The sequence below is a fragment of the Typopeltis vanoorti genome, chromosome 10 (assembly GCF_054136105.1).
Source record: "Typopeltis vanoorti isolate ZY-2024b chromosome 10, IOZ_Tvanoo_1.0, whole genome shotgun sequence".
Taxonomy (NCBI): Eukaryota; Metazoa; Arthropoda; class Arachnida; order Uropygi; family Thelyphonidae; genus Typopeltis; species Typopeltis vanoorti.
This window is the reverse complement of record NC_143558.1, coordinates 111,886,017-111,908,846: the sequence shown is the minus strand read 5'-3', so window position 1 is coordinate 111,908,846 and position 22,830 is coordinate 111,886,017. Positions and strand designations below refer to the sequence as shown.

Genomic DNA, 22,830 nt, shown 5'->3' with positions numbered 1-22,830 from the left:
GTATAAAACAAACTACTTGATAGAACGACTTGCAATTTCACATGGATGCTTATGGCAGATGTATACCAACTTAGAAAAAAAAAAAAATCTTGCTGATAGTGTTGTCATCTATGGTCAAGGCCGAGAACTTTTCAGACCACCCTCGTATATGATAAGTGGTTAGTAGGACAATCACAAACAACCATGCCCTTGGCAGGATTAAAACCCACGGCCTTTTGGCTGGCACTGGAAGTGGTGGTCATCTGAAAGACAATGAATGTATGTGCTAGTGTGATGCAAGTACTTCTCTGTCTATAGTGAAGCAGACAGAGAAGGATATAAGGATTGACTGGATAACCAAGCAACTAACGTGTCAACGAAGTGCAAACAATTATTATTTTCTTTATCAGTGGTAAAATGAATTCTAGACTGTTAACTGTTCTGCTCTGCAAAAAAAATGTTTCTAACATATCTATGCCTGTAACTAAATAGTGAACTTAAGAGGAGCATTATTTAATGCACATTTTTTAGCGTATCATGAAAAGGCTGGAAGTGGGAGGGTGGGGAATTTTTGAAAGCTAATATTCTAACTCTTTTGCCAAAGTTTCATATTCCTATCTGCTCATCAGAAAACCCTATCTCTTAGATCATATCATCTTTCTGGTATTTACAGGATCTCATGCTCATGTATATGTTAGCTAACCTGACTGAAATGTCAATATTCATCTTAATAAACATGAATAAAAAAATATACATTATTATTACAGGCAACTCCAAGGAGTCCTTAGACTCATCGGGGGAGGCCCTAACATCATGTCAAGAACAACTATTCGACATTCACACAGTATCTATCATACCTCGCCTTGAACTCATTCACAGTCATGGCACCCACAACAGACTCTGGCAGCTTATTCCACTCATTCACCATTCAACTCCCTATCCTATTCTCAAAAATATCTTCTGAATTAGTTTTATAGAAACCCTTCAGTAATTTGAACGTCTCAATCATATCACCCCTTTTCTGCCTATCAACCAATTTCTGCAACCCACATATCTTCAACCTGTTCTCATAAGGTTCATTCCATAGACCTGCTATCATCTTGGTCACTTGTCTCTAGATCCTCTCAACCTCCTCCCCATCAAGAAGAAACCCTGGTGCCGAAATCTGGGCACAGTAGCCTAGATGGGGTCTTATCAAGGCTCGATACAGAGGAACAATAACCTGTTTGTCTCTGATTGTTAAAGTATTTTTCAGCAACCAAGTGATTTGATGAGCTGATTTAGCCACTTTTGCGATGTGTCCCATAAACTTCAACTCCCTATCCACCAACACTCCCAAATTCCTGCCATCGTCAATCTCCTGGAGTATGGTTCCACCAATGTGATATACTGCTGCTAATCTTTTCACCCCAAAATGCATAACCTTACACTTTGCCACATTAAATTAACATCCATTTTCCTTAGCCCAGACCTCGAAACTAACCAAATCATCTTGCAAAATTTTGACATCCTGTGCACTCACTATTGCTCTACCCAACTTTGCATCATCAGCAAACAAATGAACACTTCCTCTCAGATCCTTCCCTATATCGTTAATGAACAAACTGAAAAGTAGTGGTCCAAAAACAGAACCCTGCAGCACACCACTACTCACAGGCCATCTTTTGGACTATACTCCTGAATAAACTACTCTCTGATATCTCTCCAACCACCCTCCTATCCATCTCACCAACCCTATATCCATCCCCATATGCTGCAGTTTACTGATTAGAATTCCATGTGGTATCCTGTCAAAGGCCTTTAGCAAGGTCCAGTAGAATCACTGTAAACCCATTACCCTTATCCAGCTCAGCCGTCACTGTGTTATAAAACGTGAGCAAGTTACTGAGGCATGATCTATCCTTCACAAAACCATGCTGTCCCCCATACAGTATCCCATTTTCATCTATCCAATCCTGTATTGTTCTCTTGACTATTTTCTCCAAGACCTTGACAACGATTTCTGATATGCTGATCGGCCAGTAATTTACAACAGCGGTCTTGGAACCTCCTTTATGCAGTGGAACTATTTTCCCTTCTTTCCACCCCCTCGGGACTAACCCAGACCCGAGACTCAAATTAAACAAAATGGTCAAGGGCACTGACAATTCTTTAGCCGCTTCACATATGACATGAGCTGGTATACCATCCAATCCCACAGATGTATTATTATTATTATTATTATTAGTAAAACCTCCGAAGTCACGAAGACTCATTGAGCGAGGACACCCACTATACAACCATTTCCACCACTACATCGAACCTCTACCAATCATCTCCATCAATGCCATCTACCGCCCACCACCACCACAACTAGTATTTTTTGTCTGTAAATTGCATGTGTTCTGAAGGGCCGATTTGTCTGTATGCGGGATGAAAAACCCGAGTTTCCGGGAGAAAACCCTGCTACCTCCGTATGAGATCGGCTATTGACATTGAAGTTTTGTAATAGACTATTTACCTCCACTTCATTCACCACAATTCCTGTATAAGCTGTTGGTTCATTCATTCCTGCAATGTCACCACCTGGATGGTATACACTTGCAAAGTGCTCGCTCAGTAATTCAACTATATCAACTGATTTGGCTACCTCCAATATGGAAAAAAAAAAAAGAGGGAAATTAAAAAGCTACAGATAAATCAGAGAATTTTTTGAATCTGCCACAACTCTAGAACAATATATGGATATGCTACATTCCATATTTTTTGCCTGTATTATATTACTAGGTCCCTCTGAAATAAGAATATTAATTTTTTTTTTTTTTTTTTTTTTGCTGAGAATGAAATATAATATGCCTGAAAGATCTAAACCTTGATATTCTAATCAATGATATACAGGATATAATTATAATTAAATTATAACCTGATAATTTATAATTTGTAATTCTGTATAAGAATGCATACCTATATCTGATTTCTGCAAGTATTTATTCTCTTTTATTTTACAAATAAAACAGGGTAGAGTAGCTAGTATAAATATGTTCAAAGTCATGGCTATACATCCCAGTCATATCTATTGTATGGCATATATATGTTAGAAGTATTTTTAACCTAACAGCTAGCATTTTAATATCCATGTTTACCACTGAAAGAGAAAATAATAATTGTTCATTTTTATTTATACTGAGTTGGAGTGCATAGCATTTCAGAAGCCTTCTTGAATTTGCAGATGTAACCACTGTAGGAAGTATAGTCCCTTTTGGTCTGTTGACAGAAATTTGATCTTCATTTGTGTGTGGCATTCTAGGGCTGACTTTTTTTTATTTTTTTTAAATTTTATTTATTTATTTATTTTTTATATGTTCTGTCACAAAGATCTCTGCAGAGCAGCCATGTGTTCTATGTGGCAGACAGCTCAACAGCAGCAGAATTTTCACTTGTGATTTCTCAAGTGGAGAATGTGGGAGTTTAGGAGGATATAAAAACATGGAGGTCTTAATGAAGACCACATTTATTTCAAATAAATTAACATCTGACATTTTTTCCCTAAAACACAATCCTACCCAAACCGACATCACAAAAACTCTGTACATCCAGGGGCACTGCTGAAAAGTAGCCTGACTTCTTAAAAGTAACATTCAAATTTCTTTCACCTATTATCAAAAATCAGCTATCTTTATTCACTTACCAAAAGATCATATCCATCACTTAGGTCATTCTGGCAATTTCCAGATAAACAATAGACTTGGCATAATCCTCCAGTCCTAACTGGTGCACTCTATAGGCATACCCGGAGATCTTGATAGTTAGGATGATGGTCTCATAATAAGTCTTCCAGATTTTATATAATATGGTCTCATAATAAGTCTTCCATACTTTATCCAAACTGAAAAAAATGCCAATGTACATCTTGATGAATATAAAAAATACATATATTATCTGCACTACAGCTGTTCTGGATTTGCAGACTATGCCACTGATGTTAAGTGAAGGAGTGGGAGGGTAACTTTATTAATCTACAACATTCCCTTTACTTAAATAAATATAGCTGCCTCACACTACCAAAAATCTGGAAGACTTATTAGGATACCATCAACCTAACTATCAAGATCATCCAGACTATGCCTATAGATTGCACCAGGTTATGCCTGGAGGATTATTCCAAGTCTATAGTTTATCTTCCTTCTACCAAGGTGAAATATAATTTAATAATTAAATAAACCTTAGTGAATTATTATCCCTAGATGTCTGTTTCTTTCATTAAACACAAGATATGTTTTTGTTTAATGGAAGGAAGAAATAGAGGTCGATAAGCATCTTTACTAAGATTTTTTTTAAACCCCCAGGGACTGCAATGCAACTATAGATAAGACTATCAAGGTCTACATCATTAGCTATTTTATACTCTTTCATGATTGCACCACAGACTATGCATGCAGATCAGTTTTAAATCAGCATGGAAAAAAACTTATTGAAAATAAATACCCAACACAGCAATAATAAGACCTGAATGAATTGACAAACAATGTTCAGTGTCATTATCATAAATAATTCTTTCTTTTTAAATGAAAAGGTATATACATAATCTCTCTTTATATATAAATATATAAGGTATTAATACCTTTTGGCATGAAAACTCCATGATGACTTTTAGAGCGAGCTTCTTGTTCTCGTTCTAACAAAGTGAGCCTAAAGAAAATGATATATTTATAATAGAAATTTGAAAATAAGTGCCATGAATGATATGATTATTAATACATTTACATCCTGTCTAAAAAAACCAAACTTTTCGAAAATAGAAGAAACTAGTGGCGCCACCTGTTGTATCTTTTTGTTATTGAAAGCGACAATCTTCATTAGTGTTGTGTCAACTGTTTATGACATTTGTTTCATTAGAAGCCGAGTTATACTGCCAAGAGTGACAGTGTGTTTTGACAAACGGTCGGAAGATGAGTTTCAAACAGAGAGTTGCGATTGACTTTTGTGTTAAACTTGGTAAACGTTTTACCGAAACACACCAAATACTTCAAAAAGCATACAGCGATGAATGCTTATTCCGTACTCAAGTTTACAGTGATTTGAAAGTGGTAATTTGACGCTTGAGGATGACGAGCCGGGCAGTCCAAAAACTGGACTGAGCAAAGTTAACATCCAAAAAAAAAAAAAGTGTGTGATTTCATCAAAGAAAACCCGAACTCGTCCGTGAGATTAATTGAAGATGAATTGGGGATTCCAAAATCAACTGTGCACAACATTTTGAATGAGAGTTTCGGCCTGTGTAAATTGAATTCGCGATTTGCTCCCCAGAAGTTGACTGACGACCAAAAAAGTATTGAATTTAACACTGCAAGGATCTCATTAACCTTTTAACTGCTGATTTTATATTATACTGACGTCTCATGTGCTGAATTAATTTTGCAAAAAATTTATAAATAAAATCAATTAAAATTCTTACTGAAGTAAGAAGTCCAGACAGCATCATACATTCTTGATATACACTTCTTCACTCACAAAAATGGCAATAATAGTGTTTTACAAAATTTGCATAATCAAGGGGTGTCCACTTGATTATGCAAATTACTTAATTTATGTAGAAATTAATAAAAATATATAAACAGCACTATTATTTACAACAATATTTCATCATAAGTGTTTTCACAACTGCACCCGACACACCAAGGTCACGCTCAAGGAAGATGCCTGTGTCCTTCCCATTGTACACTAAAAAATATGTAATGAAACCTATTTCACATTCACAGATGAGAAATAGTTTTATTCCGAATCAAGTTCTTTTTGAAAGAATGTACTGGGCAAATGATAATCTACCTTTGAAAAGAACAAGACTTTTATCTATAAACAAATTTTGAAAAGGGTAGAACATTTCACTGAAACTTTTTCTTAGACTTTCAATTACAGATTTCAACTCATATAATCTCTCTCCTTCAGGCTGATTTTCATTATCACTAAAATGCAATAATCTAAGTAACAAAAAAATCTGTCTCGGGCCATCAAATCAGAAAACTGGGGGGGGGGGGGGGTTGAGAGGAGAGGATCTGTAGACTAACATTCAGAAATTTTTAAGTTTTTAGCCACAAATAATAGATGGTCTATTATTTGTGGTGAAGGTATGAAACTTGTTTGTTTTGTCAGCTATTGTTGCCATTAGTTTTATGGTAAAAAATTGTTGAAAAATATCTAAATCTGAAGAATCATCAGTGATTATTCCTGAATTACTGCTATCAAATTCGTGTATATTTGGAGTAAATGCATCATCATCACACCACTTGAACATGCTTATGAACTTGAATGTGCTTATGCACATTTGTATCAAGACTTTTGTCACTATCTTGCTCACTTGTAACACTTACATCACCAGGATCTTCTTCATCTGAAGTACACAATTCACTTAACTCAGACAATTCTTCTCCCGACTCATTTGTTAACAATTCATCAATTTGATCATCAGAAAGATAACGCAGATATTTACTGGTAGACATCATATTGTGGCATCCCTGAAATCCCCGTAGTCACGTGGTTTATGCATCGTGCTGCATATGATTAGTTGCACCAGTTCAAATTTTTCTTTTTAGATGTCATACAAGGACAGAAACCTAAGTCAAATAAACTTCAATTGGTTGGCAATAGATGGAGGAACCTACCTATGAAGTTTGAATATCTTACGACGATTCTTTCCATACTAAAAAATTGTCTGAATATGGGAGGTGCACCAACCGAATATATATATGGGCTCAGCAAAGCAGGCATGTATTTCCGAGCCTGTAATAATACGTTCTCAGCAGTTAAAGGGTTAAAACTGCTCCTAAGGACTCAAACTTCCTTGAAATGATCGTTACTGGTGAAAAAACATGGTGTTTTGAGTATGAGCCCAAACAAAGTGCCAGAGGGCTGAGTGGAGACCAACAGAACAGGGACATCTGAAAAAAAAAAAAGTCGCTTGGAGAAGTGAAAAGTAAAGACGATGCTGACTTGTTTCTATGATTCCAAGGGCATTATCCACAAAGAATTCGTTCCTCCTGGCCAAATAGTCAATGGTGAGTTTTATCTCGAAGTTTTGAGGTGATTGATAGCGAGAATTCATCGCATACGGCATGAATATCGTGATGCAGGCAACTGGTCACTTTTGCATGATAATGCACCATCTCATCGTACGAGCATTATGAGACAGTGTTTTTTAACAAAAACCACGTTTTTATGTTGCATCACTCACCGTATTCACCTGATTTAGCACCCTGTGACTTTTTTCAATTTCCCCGACTTCATTTGCCAACGAAAGGAAAGTGATACGACACCATTGAAAACGTTCAAGCGGCAGTAACCAAGACCCTCAACAGTAACCCAAAAACTGATATAAAAACTCATTTAACGAATCAATTGACCGCACCAAACACTGTATCGAAGTAAGGGATAGTATATTGATTGAAATAAATGATTTGAATCATTATGATTGACCTGTGTTTTATTTTCTATCAAAAGTTCAGTTTTCTTTTTGCACAGAGGGTGTAATTTATCAGAAACCTACTAAAAATATGAGCTGTGAATATTGTCTAAAAACATATGACCAAATTTCACAATTTTTTTCATGGAATACTGCAATTAAAAGAGGGTCACTAAGACAGATAACTTAGGAGACAGCTATATGGTGTGGCAAGAATGCAGCAAACTGACAGTAGATTCTGCCCAAATGCACATCTTCATGTTTTCAGAGTGTTTCGCATTACAAGTATCCACATGGATGCTGAAAATAAAATACCTAGATCATGCTGATCCAGGTATTTTATATTAGCTGAAATAAGCATACACTTGAATATACACAAAATCAAATATACTGGATGGCATGTTTATGCCACACATGCAATAATGGCAGGAAAGAGACCAGAGAAATGGATTAATTTGGAGAGAAAAAAACTTCATACGAGGCAAATAATAATGTAAAATTCTAAATTCAAAATCTGTAATAGTGCAACAGTGCAGTTATTTCTTCTCACATAAACCTTGAATCAAGTTTTAAATGGTTAATAATGAAATAAAGGAACATCCTTTATTTAAAGTATTTATATTTGGTCATGAAGTGTTAAAATATAAGACTTATTATTGTTTATGTGACCATAGGTTTTTTTAATTACTATATATGTTCATATAATAACACCTACCAGTTTTGCTAGCCACTGTCTAGCTTTCTCAGGGCTTGAACGGTAAACACAAAAAAATGATAAAGGCACAAAGTATAAAGAATACAAAACCGTTAGTAACTATAAGGTAGCTAAGAACGTATCAACTTAGCTACCTTAGTTGATACGCGAACGTATCAACTAAGGTAGCTAAGTTGATACGTTCGCGTGACAATATCAGTATGTATTGTGAATCTTTAGTACGTGTCCTGAACATGCCTTGCATGAGCACGTGTTATATGATTGTTGGCGTACTGTCGTATATATGTTCATATAATAATGCCTACCAGTTTCGCTAGCAACTGTCTAGCTTTCTCAGGGCTTGAACGGTAAACACAAAACAATGATAAATGCACAAAGTATAAAGAATACAAAACCGTTATAACTATAAGGTAGCTAAGTTGATACGTTCGCGTGACAATGTCAGCATGTACTGCGAATCTTTAGTCCATGTCCTGAACACACCTTGCATGAGCAAGTGTTATATGATTGTTGGCGTACTGTAGTTCCGTCGAACTGAGTGAATTGATTAAATTTATCCAAGTCTCATTCAATATGGCACCTTGATTTCTGTTTAGGTTGATGCCTGTGCGTAGGACTACTGTTGCTTCTTTGAATAATCGGTGTCTGAGATCATCATCTATGTAGGGCATAGAACTATTTTCCCAGTCTATAGAATGGTTAGAAGTTGAAAAGTAATGCGATAAACCTGAGGTGATCGTCCTGTTATGATTGATATCTCTAACATGTGCTTTCTGTCAGATTTCGAGGGAGGCTTCTTGAAGTTTGTCCAATATAGGAGAGGCCGCACGTACATGGAATATTATACACGCCTGGATATTTGTAAAATGGAACACTATCCTTAGGAGATCTTAACACCCATCTAATAGTAATTGGTTTAAATACAACTCTGATGTTATGAGCTTTTAACAATCTCGCTATATTGGTGGAAACCGAATCCATAAAGGGGATGACGACTGTTGAAACTTGCTGGGAGACTGTTTCTTGTTGTTGGTCGTTATCTTTATACAGGAATTTGTTGATAATGTTTAGAGGATATCCATTTTGAGATAGTGTTGTAACAATTTGAGACAGTTCTGTCTGAACCTCATCTTCGTCTGAGACAAATTTGCGGAGACTCTATTTCCCAACATGTGGATGATGCTATGTTTATGTGACCTATGATGGTTTAAAGAATAATGTAGACATTGTTCAGTATCTGTAGGCTTTTTGTAAATGGACAGTTTGAAATTGTTATCTTGTCTCTTTATCAGTATGTCTAAGAAGTGCAGTTGTTTGTTATTTTCCACTTCTAGGGTAAGTTTGATTTTGTTGTGGAGTAGGTTGATTCTGTCAACAAACATATGTAGGTTTTCTATGATTTCTTTCCATATGATGAAGATATCATCTACATATCTCCACCATATTGACGGTTTAGGAGTAATATCGGTGAAGATTTAATTTTCAAATTTCTCCATGAAAAGGTCTGCACATGGTGGTGACAGAGGGCTGCCCATGGCTAGGCCTTCTAATTGTTGGTACACCTTGTTGTTTACCGTAAAGAAATTTTATTTCAGGCAGTGCTTGAACATCTGTGTAATATCTACAGGAAAGAGATCTTTGATAATGTTAATGACTTCTTCTATTGGTACATTTGTAAATAAGGATACTACATCCAGACTGGCCATTATGTCTGTTTTTGTTGGTTTCACATTCTTCAGTTTGTCAACAAATTGTTGAGAATTTTTAATATAGGATTCTGTTTGTCTGATTTTTTCCTTTTAGTAAGTTTGTAAGATGTTTAGCTAAAAGGTATGTTGGGGAGGACCTGCCATCAACAATAGGAGAAAGTGGGACTTCTTCTTTATGTACTTTAGGTGCACCATAAAGTCTAGGAGTAATGGGATGTAAGGATTTAATTTTTCTTTTCAATTCCTCAGGTCAAGTACTCATATTGCGAATCAGACAGTTTGTCTCATTATGATTCCTCATGGTAGGATCTTTGTTGAGAATTTTATACGTGGAACTGTCTGATAATAAATTGTTTATCTTCTTGAAATAGTCCTTTGAGTTATGAATGACTGTGGAGTTCCCCTTATCAGCTTTAGTGATTATAATCTCTTTGTTATTTCTCAAGTTACGAATCGCTTTCCTGTTATAAGGAGTGGTGTTAAGTTTGAGTTGTTTAGCTGTGGCTAGGATGATTGAACTTTGAAATCCAATATTGTTAGCTATAGCCTCTGGGAGAGGGTGAAGACCTTTTTCAATTCCACAAATAAAGTACATTCTTGGGATGTGACTGAAAAGTTGAAACCTTTCTATAGGATATCGGATTCATGTTATGAAAGGCAGTAATCCAACATGTTGAAAATCACTTTATCCTCTGGGAGGCTGTTGTGTGTATGGTATTTTTTCTTATAGAATTCTTCAAATTTTTTAATTTAATTAACCTTTTTTATCTTGAAAGTTTTCTCGTACCTATGTTGTATCATATTTTCTATGTTGTTCCAGGTAATGTAGTCTGCACTATTAGAAATGTCGTCAAAGTAATTCCGGCAATTAACATCACTAACATTCAATTCGTACCTAATGTGTTGAATCCTTTCTCTAATTAGTGCCAATGAAGTTTTGTGGTAAATTCTTTTGGCTTGTATAGATTGAATATGTCCTTTGATTAATAAAAACTTGGGGATGATTGAAAATTCCCTGCACCTTTTGCTTCAAAAACTTAAATAACTTTTGGTTCAATAACTTGGCCTTTCTGCATTTTTCTAGGCACCGTACTTTATGTTTCATTTGACTATTTAAAGTATTCATATTTGGTCATGAAGTGTTAAAATATAAGACTCACTATTGTTTATGTGATTATAGGTTTTTTTAATTACTATATATGTTCATATAATAACGCTTACCAGTTTCGCTAGCAACTGGCTAGCTTTCTTAGGGCTTGAACGGTAAACACAAAAAAATGATAAATGCACAAAGTATAAAGAATACAAAACCGTTAGTAACTATAAGGTAGCTAAGTTGATACGTTCGCGTGACAATGTCAGCATGTACTGCGAATCTTTAGTACGTGTCCTGAACATGCCTTGCCTGAGCACGCGTTATATGATTGTTGGCGTACTGTAGTATCATCAAACTGAGTGAACTGACTAAATTTTTCCAAGTCTCATTCAATATGGCACCTTGATTTCTGTTTAGGTTGCTGCCTGTTCGTAGGACTACTGTTGCTTCTTTGAATAATCGGTGTCTGAAATCATCGTCTATGTAGGGCATACAACTATTTTCCCAGTCTATAGAATGGTTAGAAGTTGAAAAGTGATGTGAAAAACCAGAGGTGATCATCCTGTTATGATTGACATCTCCAACATGTTCTTTCTGTCTGATTTCGAGGCTTCTTGAAGTTTGTCCAATGTAGGAGAGGCCACATGTACATGGAATATTATACACACCTGGATATTTGTAAAATGGAACACTATCCTTATGAGATCTTAACACCTGTCTAATGCTAGTTAGAGGACGATCACTTCCGGTTTAGCGCATCACTTTTCAACTTCTAACCATTCTATAGATGGGGAAAATAGTTCTATGCCCTACATAGACGATAATTTCAGACACCAATTATTCAAAGAAGCAACAGTAGTCCTACGCACAGGCAGCAACCTAAACAGAAATCAAGTGCCATATTGAATGAGACTTGGAAAAATTTAATCAATTCACTCAGTTTGACAGAACTACAGTATGCCAACAATCATATAACACGTGCTCATGCAAGGTGTGTTCAGGACATGGACTAAAGATTGGTAATACATGCTAACATTGTCACGCGAACGTATCAACTTAGCTACCTCATAGTTACTAATAGTTTTGTATTCTTTATACTTTGTGCATTTATGATTTTTTTTGTGTTTACCATTCAAGCCCTGAGAAAGCTAGACAGTTATTAGCGAAACTGGTAGGCGTTATTATACGAACATATATAGTAATTAAAAATACCTATGGTCACATAAACAATAAGTATTATATTTTAACACTTCATGACCAAATATGAATACTTTAAATCGTCAAATGAAACGTTAAGCACGGTGCCTAGAAAAAGAGAAATGCAGAAAGGCCAAGTTATTGAACCACAAGTCAAAAGAATTTACCACAAAACTTCACTGGCATTAATTAGAGAAAGGATCCAACACATAAGAAATGAATTGAATGTTAGTGATGTTAATTGCCGGAATTACTTTTATGACATTTCTAATAGTGTAGACTACACTACCTGGAACAACATAGACCATATAACAACATAGCTACGAGAAACTTTCAAGTTAAAAAAGGTTAACCAAATTAAAAAATTTGAAGAACTCTATAAGAAAAAATACCACACACACACACAACAGCCTCCCAGAGGATAAAGTGATTTTGAACCTGTCGGATTACTGCCTTTTAAAACATGAATCCAATATCCTAAAGAAAGGTTTCAACTTTTCAATCACTCCCAATCACATCCCAAAAATGGACTTTATTTGTGGAATTGAAAAAGGTCTTCACCCTCTCCAAGAGATTTCAAAGCTCAATCATCCTAGCCATTGCTAAACAACCCAAACTTAACACCACTTCTCATGACTGGAAAGTGATTCGTAACTTGAGAAATAACAAAGAGATTATAATCACTAAAGCTAAGGGGAACTCCACAGTCATTCTTAACTCAAAGGACTATTTCAAGAAGATAAACAATTTATTATCAAACAGTTCCACGTATAAAATTCTCAACAAAGATCCTACCATGACTAATCATAATGAGACAAACCATCTGATCTGCAATATGAGTACTTGGCCTGAGGAATTGAAAAGAAAAATTAAATCCTTATGGTAGGAGTCCTAGTAGGAGTGAGGTCTCCCTGGGAGAGACCTGACTCCTACCAGGTGCATCCCTCGGGTGGCGGATGAGAGAAACCCCAATGGGTTGCTCCGAATAAAGAATAAGGAGTCATGGACCAAAGGATGCAGCAGAGGAGTGGCAAGCCTGGTGCATTATTCTGCCATTCAACCCTATGAATCAGGAGTGTCCACTGTGTCAAGAGAATATTACTGTGTCCAAGGAAATTTGACGCAACTGATCCTAGATCACAGGGAGCAGCCAAGAAGTTTAGTATGTGGTCAGCCAATAGAGTTATGCATCTCTTAACCTTAAATATAAGGACACTGTTAAAACCTGGGAAAATAAATTTGATGGAAAAAGAACTTGCTAGGATTACATGGGACATTGTAGGCTTGGGTAAAACCCATTGGACAGGAGGAGTTATAAACCTAAATTCAGGAAAACTATTCTACTTGGGCAGAGAGGATACATAGAGAAGGAGTCGCCATTTTAGTGAATAATAGTCTATAAAATGCAGTCATGGCCATGGAACTGCATGGCCCAAGAATAATCACTATCAGATTAAAAGGTAAAGAAAAAAATGTTCACTTTACAATAATTCAAATCTATGCCCCTGACCAGTCACATGAAGATGAAGAAATCGATGCCTTCTATGATAAGTTGCAAGATCTAATAGACAAGACCAATAAGAAAGATATATTCATAGTGATGGGAGGTTTTAATGCCAAAATTGGGAAGTTTACCCCAGGCATGGAGGATGCGATGGGCAGGTTCGGAGTTGATAACAGAAATGAAAGAGGAGAAAGAATATTAGAAATTTGTAAAGCAAATAATCTATTTATTTGTAATGCCCTTTTTTTCCGTAGACCTTTCCACAAATATACATGGACCTCACCAGATGGTACAATAAAGAACTGTATTGATTACATTCTAATCAAACGCAATTGGAAATCATCAGTGCAGAATGTTAGAACTTAAAAACTCCAGACTTCAACACTGACCATGAACTGCTTGCAGCAAAAATTAAACTAAAATTCAAGTATCATAAATTACAAGCTCCTATCAACAAAGTGGACCTATCAAAACTGAAAGAGAAATCTATGCAAGATAACTATCAGACATTAATAAGAAATGAGTTTAGAAAATTTTCCTATGACAATATAGAAAATACAAGAAATCAAGGTAAAAAAATTGTTACAAGTACTGCAAGAAACATACTTGTAACATTATTTCATCAAGACCAAATCATGAATGGATAACCCCTGAAATTCTAAATACTTTAGAAGAAAAAAGAACAGCAAAGCATATATTAAATATAAAAAATATAGAAGAAAATAAACAAACATTATAAGAATCTTAAAAACAAAATTGATAAAATGTGCACATCTGCCAAAAATAACTGGTTGGAGGAAAAAGCAAAACTGCGTGAAGAAGCTAATAAAAGAAATGATAATAAAACGGTATACAAAATTATCAAAGAATTAACTAAGATCTATAAAGATAAACCATTAACAATGAAGGATAAAAACAACAAAATATTAAAATAATTTGGAAGGACTACTATCAAACATTATTTCAAAAAGAACAGGAGGAGGAAAGTATAACAGAAAAGATGATATATGAAAAGGCACCACCCATAACTCCAGCAGAAATTATAAATGCAATAAACCAAATGAAACTTTCAAAAGCTACGGGTAAAGATGAAATATCTACAGAACTATGGAAATATGGTGGCAAGGAAGCTATTAATTTCTTAATGAATTTATTTAATCAAATTCTTTATACCGGAGTAATCCCAACTGATTGGAAAACAGGAATTATTATACCAATTCACAAAAAAAGGACACAAAAGAATATGTGAAAATTATAGACCCATAACACTCTTAAGTCATGGTTATAAACTATTCATTCAAATTATACAAAAGAGAACACAGGTGCTTACAGAAAAAATCATAGAGGAAAACCAAACAGGATTCAGGCCACATAGATCCACCAGAGACCATATCTTCACCATTAATAATATAGCAGAAAAATATTGGGAATACAACCTGCCCATATACTGTCGTTTTATAGATTTTAAGCAAGCCTTTGATTCAGTTAATAGAAACAAATTGATCACTATCCTAAAAACCATAAAAATGGATTCTGATATTTTAACATTTATTACAAATTATTATGGAGACACCAAAGCTTTTGTTAAAAGGAACAACATTAAAACCGAGTATTTCAGAGTTGAGAAAGGTGTAATGCAGGGATGCCCTCTCTCACCTCAACTCTTTATCATCTTCCTAGAAGAAGTCTGTAAAACCATAGCTGATGAACCAGGTGTAACTCATCAATATGGTGGAGATATGTAGATGATATCTTCATCGTATGGAAAGAAAGCATAGAAAACCTACATGTGTTTGTTGACAGAATCAACCCACTCCACAACAAAATCAAATTTACCCTAGAAGTGGAAAATAACAAACTGCACTTCTTAATAAATTTAGTTTAATCCTTTATCCCAGTGAGAGCAAACAAAGTTTGCACCTGAAAATATCTTCAGGACTGAATATAGTGTTGCACTATCCTACCTGGGTAAGTAGTACAACACCAGGGCAACTCGTAGCAAAGGTGGAGCAAGCTACCAACACTTCTATCCCAGTATCTCCCATAATGCAAAACACATCTCCTTGTGGATATATATACTGTTATGCATTAAGGGATTGGCCACTACCCAGACTAGTTTCGACCTTTATTGAGGTCTCTTCAGTGGGAGCCAGGCCCAGAGTTGGAGATACCAGCAAGATGCAAGACGTTGCTGACTATAAGGGCGAAGCAAAATTCTTTTTTATTCCCTGCTATCTGATAAGGATTACTGTGTGAGAAAAAGTTTATGAGCTAAGAGCTCTGCCTGAGTGGGTGCGATTCAGAGATCTTCATTTGGAAGTAGGATGGCCTTCGGTCTCCTATATTTTGAGAAGTCTGGTTCATCATAATTGGCTGCTTGTTGCACTAATTCATTTGGATGTGAAGAGGACACTGAGAAGAACTTCATTGCTGAAGACTGCAGGAAAGAGTAGATGTAGGGGATATTTGTATCCCGGTGGAGTTGGACATTTCTGACGTACCATGGTGCGTTTAATATCATGCGGAGACATTTGTTTTGCACTTTCTGTAGTTTGAAGATATTTGTACTTGAGGTGTGACTCCAGGCTGGGGACACATAAGTAATAATGGGTCGAATCAACAGTTGATAAAGGAGCAGTTTTATTTTGGTATCCAGCTTGCTATTCCTATTGATAAGAGGGTAAAGCTGTGCAATGACTCTTGATGCTTTTGAACATGAGGCTTTTATATGTGAACTGAAAGTTAGTTTTCTGTCCAGCAGTACACCCAGATATTTGGCTTCTGCTTTCCAGGAAATCTTGGTATTAAATAGGAAGATATCATCTTTGGGGAATATTGAGTTTTTAGTGAAGAGCATGGCAATACTCTTCTGAGGGTTTACTTGCAGTCTCCATTCCGAGAACCAGTGCTCTAATCTCTGCAGGTTTTCTTGCAGTTTCTTGGTGACAAGGTGCGGTTTAATAGATCTGGCTAGTATAGCTGTTTCGTCTGCGTATAGGGCAATGATGGATGACATTGGATTGTGCGGAATGTCCGCCATGTAAATCGTGAAAAGTATCGGTGCCAGAAGGGACCCTTGAGGAACTCCTGCCAAGATGCGTCGTTGGGTAGATAATATATCATTTAGTTTGACTTGCATTCGTCTGTCACTAAGAAATGACTTTATAATTTGAACTAGATCTAATGGAATGCCAGCTAAAATCAACTTGTATAGTAGTCCAAAGTGCCATAACTTGTCAAACGCCTTCTCTAAATCAAGAAAAACTGCTCCGGTGTATTGATGCCAATTATAACTTGTGATAATGAATTCTATTAGTCTATGAATTTGTTGGGTGGTACTGTGAAATTGGCGAAAACCAAACTGTTCTGAAGGAAGGATGTTTAATTTTTTTTTACTGAAAGTTGAATTCTGGAAAGGATAGCTTTTTCTGCTATTTTGCCCAAATTAGAAATCAGACTTATGGGACGATAACTTTGAGGTTGCTGAGGATCCTTGCCCGGCTTGTATATAATAACTACGTCTGCCAACTTCCATGCAGAGGGGAAGTACTTAAACCTGAACATAGCATTTATTATTGTTGTGAGATATACGATGGCCTTTCGGGGTAGCAGTTTAATAACTCTGTTGGAGATGGCGTCAGGCCCTGGAGCTTTTTTATTCTTTATGATGTCGTAAATTACAGCTGGGGAAGTAGGTGTGAGTTGGCTGGTACAGGTATCAGGCCGTTTTAACATGTGTCTGACGTGGCGGTGGACTTTGTAAATATGATTGAAATTTAGATTTTTTTACGAAGGGCTACACTGTTTTTCTAAATTTTTTGCTATAGCTTCGGCTTTTTCAGCATCTGTGTAAACAATGTTCAGGTCAGATTTGAGAGGAGGAAGAGATTTGTTTTTGTTTTTGATGTTTCTCAGGAACTTCCAAACGGATTGATCACCAGGTGATATGGAGGCTAAATTGTCTTCCCATAGTTTGTTTCTTTGGGCTTTGAGTGCATCTCTCACTGCACTGTTCATGTTGTTGAGATATTTTTTGTCTTGGGGTGCTCTGGTGTTGTGGTATCTTTTCCTTGCTTTATTTTTTTTCCCTGATTAAGTTCATTATGTTATCTGGTAATCGTTTAGGCTTGAAGGCAGCTGAATTTGAGGTGATAGATGCTATGGCTGTGTTGATTTGATCAGTAAGTTTATTGACTGCAGAATCAATTTCTTCCTTGGAATTAATATGAGGGATGGGATCAATGTAGTTTGGAAGCATTTTGGATAGTTTTTCCCAGGGAATGAAGGTGTGAGCCGAATGGGGAAAATCCCTCTGATAACCCAGTTGGAGCAGAATAGGATTGTGGTCTGAAGATAATTCATTCAATGATTCCAGGGAGTACTGTAGGTTAATATTCTGAAGGACAACTATGTCCAAAACGTCAGATGAGCCGGTAGGACTGTGGTGAGTTGGCACTGAGGGACCAGCCACAATTGCACAATTTGAGCTTGTGTAGTTATAGAGGATGCGGCCATTCCTATTTATAGACCTACTGCTCCAGGCGTGATGTTTTGCGTTAAAATCTCCGGCAATAATAACCGGCAGTTTAATGCCGAGGATAGCATCCAGATCTGTGGTCAGCAATGTTTTTGATGGTGGGTTATAAGCAGAATATATTTTTATGTTTCTGATAGCGTTTGTAATGACATTGATACCTGTAAGTTCGAGATTGGTGGTTGTAGGAATGGCTACAGCATGATGATTGATGTGATTTTTGATGAGGATGGCTGTGCCACTACCTCTGTAATCCAGTCTGTCATTCCTGTAGAGTTGATATCCTTTGAATTTAGGACTGTCAGCAGGTCTTAGATGAGTCTCATTAATTAATAACATATCCAGATTATATCTGTCATTGAATTCCTGCACTTCTAGTATTTTATTTTTAAGGCCGTTGGCATTCCATGAGATAATCATTAGAGAATCTGGGGTAAATTTTTTCCTATGCATTGGAGAGTGCAGATAAAATGAGCTGTGTTTGCTGCAAGAAACTTTTTGTAGTGCTCAGTGATGGATTTGCGTTACTGAAATCCTGTAACATATTTACAAGAGAAGAGGTGATGATGGCTGTTATATTTGAATGTGGATTTGTCATATTCTGGTCATGGATTGCTTTTTTGGGGCGGACCACATCAGCATATGTTCTTGTTTGGTGTTGAAGATTTATTTTCTTAGGGGGCTCAGTTGATGGTGGGTGAACACCTGTCATCTTGTTCAAGCTAATAGGAGCCTGATGAACTTGAGCTTCTGGGGCTTTCGTTTCTGACAGTGAGGTAGACTGACTGATTAACTCAGTTTGTCTGTTTTTTGGGTGGCATATGCATCCTCTGTAATTTGCAGGGTGGGGGCCACCACAATTAGCACACTTAGCTGGAGTGGTTTTTGGCTTGGAGCAGGTATATGTGGGGTGGGTGTCACCACATTTCAGACATCTGTATTGGGCTTTGCACAACTTCTGGGCATGACCAAATTTTTGGCATCTATGGCATTGCCCAGAAGAGGCCCTCTTCCTAAGTGGCTCTGGTGAGATCTTGAGCCTGCAGATTGTCTTCAAATTGTAAATATCTTTATAGATGTTGTGTATTTCTACCAATACTAGAGGCATAGGGGTCTTGTTAGATCTGTACATTCTACTGACTTTGATGGGAGGCAGATCTTGCATGTTGAGGTCAGCAGCTATTTCAGCTGTTTCAATGTCTTCAGATACTCCTCGGAGTACCACTTTAAGATTTTTCTCCGAGGTAAGTGTGAAGGTATGGTATTGTATACCTCTTGTGTCCAACTCCTTGGTTAGATTTCTATAGTCAGACACTGTAGTGGGCTGAATTTTGATGCCCTCCTCTGTATTCTTGGCAGTGGAGTAATTTATTTGCAGGTTGGCCATGGTGGTTCTTAGGGCTGACCATCTCTGTTTTTCCCTAAGAATGACTGGAGGCACCTTTACATTGGTGGAGGCAGAGGAATCTATGTTGGGGGCATCTTCATCCATGCCATTTTCGTTTGCTGACTTCGAGGCGAGAGTTTTGTGTTTTTTTACGCACGTGCCTCTCTCCTTGATCTGAATGAGTAGAGTCAGAGGTGACTGGATTTAAATTTTCCTCCATTTGAGGAGTGTCTTCATTTTGATCATTGTCAGTCTCAGGTGAAGAGTAAAGATTCAGAAAGCCGGGCCATTCACGCTCGAACTTCTTAAGGAGTTTCTTTATGAAGCTGAAAGCCAATCCTTTATCTAGAGAGTCTATAATTGTATCAGGATCTATCAAGTCTGATGGCCATTTGAGCTTAAATTCCTTTGAAGTTTATTTACAAGTATGAGCACTGGCTCTTCATCCAGCGAATCTGTGAGGGCGTCCAAATCTGACAAATTTATTATTGACAGTTTGCGTATAAACGCAAGTAAATGTATCTGGAATAGATATGCTAACAATGGCGATTCTATCGGCTGTTAGGCCTAACGAATCGCCCTCGTTGCAATTACCGTCCACTTACCTTTGCTGATGTTCTTAGATTCAGTATAATCCGCAATTTAATGACTTTAAACGTGTCTCTGCTAGTTAATCTAGCAGCTACACTTCAAAACCATCATATTTAATTACCACGTTCTACAGAAGAAAGTTCACAACCGTATCAGTGAAAACTCACTAGCGACCTCGGAGATACCAGGCAGAAGCAGTAGCAAGGTCATCTTTACCTATAGGAGTTGCCAAAAGGTTTGCCACCTTTTTTTTTTTTTTTTTTTTTATTAAATTACTCTGGTAAAGATGACCTTGCTACTGCTTCTGCCTGGTATCTCCAACTCTGGGCCTGGCTCCCACTGAAGAGACCTCAATAAAGGTTGAAACTAGTCTGGGTAGTGGCCAATCCCTTAATGCATAACAGTATACATATCCACAAGGAGATGTGTTTTGCATTATGGGAGATACTGGGATAGGACTGTTGGTAGCTTGCTCCACCTTTGCTACGAGTTGCCCTGGTGTTGTACTACTTACCCAGGTAAGATAGTGCAACACTATATTCAGTCCTGAAGATATTTTCAGGTGCAAACTTTGTTTGCTCTCACTGGGATAAAGGATTAAACTAAATTTATTATAGTCTAACCTAGTGAAAAATAAACTTTCAACTGCACTTCTTAGACATACTGATAAAGAGACAAGATAACAATTTCACACTGTCCATTTACAAAAAGCCTACAGATACTAGACGATGTCTACATTATTCTTCAAACCATCATAGGTCACATAAACATAGCATCATCCACATGTTGGGAAATAGAATCTGCAAATTTGTCTCAGACGAAGACGAGGTTCAGACAGAACTGTCCCAAATTGTTACAACAATATCTCAAAATGGATATCCTCTAAACATTATCAACAAATTCTTGTATAAAGATAACCACCAACAACAAGAAACAGTCTTCCAGCAGGTTTCAACAGTCGTCATCCCCTTTATGGATTCGGTTTCCACCAATATAGCAAGATTGTTAAAAGCTCATAACATCAGAGTTGTATTTAAACCAATTACTATTAGACGGGTGTTAAGATCTCCTAAGGACAGTGTTCCATTTTACAAATATCCAGGTGTGTATAATATTCCATGTACGTGCGGCCTCTCCTACATTGGACAAACTTCAAGAAGCCTCCCTCGAAATCTGACAGAAAGCACATGTTAGAGATGTCAATCATAACAGGACGATCACCTCAGGTTTATCGCATCACTTTTCAACTTCTAACCATTCTATAGACTGGGAAAATAGTTCTATGCCCTACATACCATATTGAATGAGACTTGGATAAATTTAATCAATTCACTCAGTTTGATGGAACTACAGTACGCCAACAATCATATAACGCGTGCTCATGCAACACATGTTCAGGACATGGACTAAAGATTTGCAATACATACTGACATTGTCACACGAACGTATCAACTTAGCTACCTTATAGTTACTAACGGTTTTGTACTCTTTATAATTTGTGCATTTATCATTTTTTTGTGTTTACCGTTCAAGCCATGAGAAAGCTAGACAGTTACTAGCGAAACTGGTAGGCGTTATTATATGAACATATATAGTAATTAAAAAACCTATGGTCACATAAACAATAATAAGTCTTATATTTGAACATCCTTTATTTCAATTAGCTTTACTTCATTAGCTGAAATTTATTTCAATGGGTACATGAGGATTTCACTCTATTGCCTGTATGAGTATTATTCCCTCCACTCAAGTGAACATTTATTCATTATGTTAAGCTGTGTTCAGAAGAGTCATGGTGACTTCAGCTCTCTAAACTGGCAAGCAATACTCTACATTTTGAAGACTCGAGTCAGGATGTTGTACTAAGAGTTGAAGCATTACAACCCTAAATGTGCCTGTGAGCATGTTTATGATGATGTTCCTGGTAGACATCTTTAGCTTAGTTTTTTCCAAACATTTTGGTATGCAAGACTGAGATCAAGTGTGCAACACCAAGACCTCAAGGATCACTTTTCTGTTACAGAAGTTTATTTTTAGTATTCTATGAGCCTCAATGGGTACATGGGGAAAAGCTGAAACAACAGTTTTACTGGGATTAGGGGATAGTCCCCCAGGTTTCAAAATAGTTTTGCAGTGAGCTCAGATCTTTGCTCAGTGTTTTCTGAAGAGCTTTGTAGGTACTGTTTTGGATGGTGTTTGTTATGTCGTCAGCACAGGTAAACTTTCAAATGGTTGCTGGAGGCATGTCACCTTGTGTACAAGTTGAATAGAGCTGGGATGAGGACAGATTCTTGTGGCAGTCCATCTTGTAGGATAAATGTTCTGCTTTTTTTGTGAATTCAGATGAACCTTTATTTTCCTATTGGAGAGGATCACCTCCATATTTCTCATCTGGCTTGTGGAATTACCAGATGATGGTCTCCAGGACTGGTGGAGAAGATTCTGGAATGAAATGCAAACTATAAACAAACAAGTATACAACTGTCAAACTTCCAGGATTCCATATATCTTAACAGCTCTGAAGCCAGCTAAACAGATCCAGTATCAAATAAGGCTACTTGTAATCACTTACTACATCTGCAGGCAATTTCATAAATGTCCTGTGCAGAATATGCATGCTATCACCGATGACTGCTCACCACCTCCTTTTCTGGAGACCTCAAGAACTTGTACTTCCTAAATA

At 36.8% G+C, this 22,830-nt stretch overlaps 1 protein-coding gene across 2 annotated transcripts in view; it reads right to left on the bottom strand.

The window, feature by feature from the left end:
- Tango1 (transport and golgi organization 1) overlaps positions 1–22,830 on the bottom strand; it is a 395,672-nt gene that overhangs the window by 35,552 nt on the left and 337,290 nt on the right. For both annotated transcript variants that reach the window (XM_090398800.1, XM_090398801.1), the window contains exon 22: positions 4,580–4,647. In XM_090398800.1, coding sequence (XP_090254926.1) covers positions 4,580–4,647 — 68 coding nt within the window. The remainder of the gene's footprint in view (positions 1–4,579; positions 4,648–22,830) is intronic.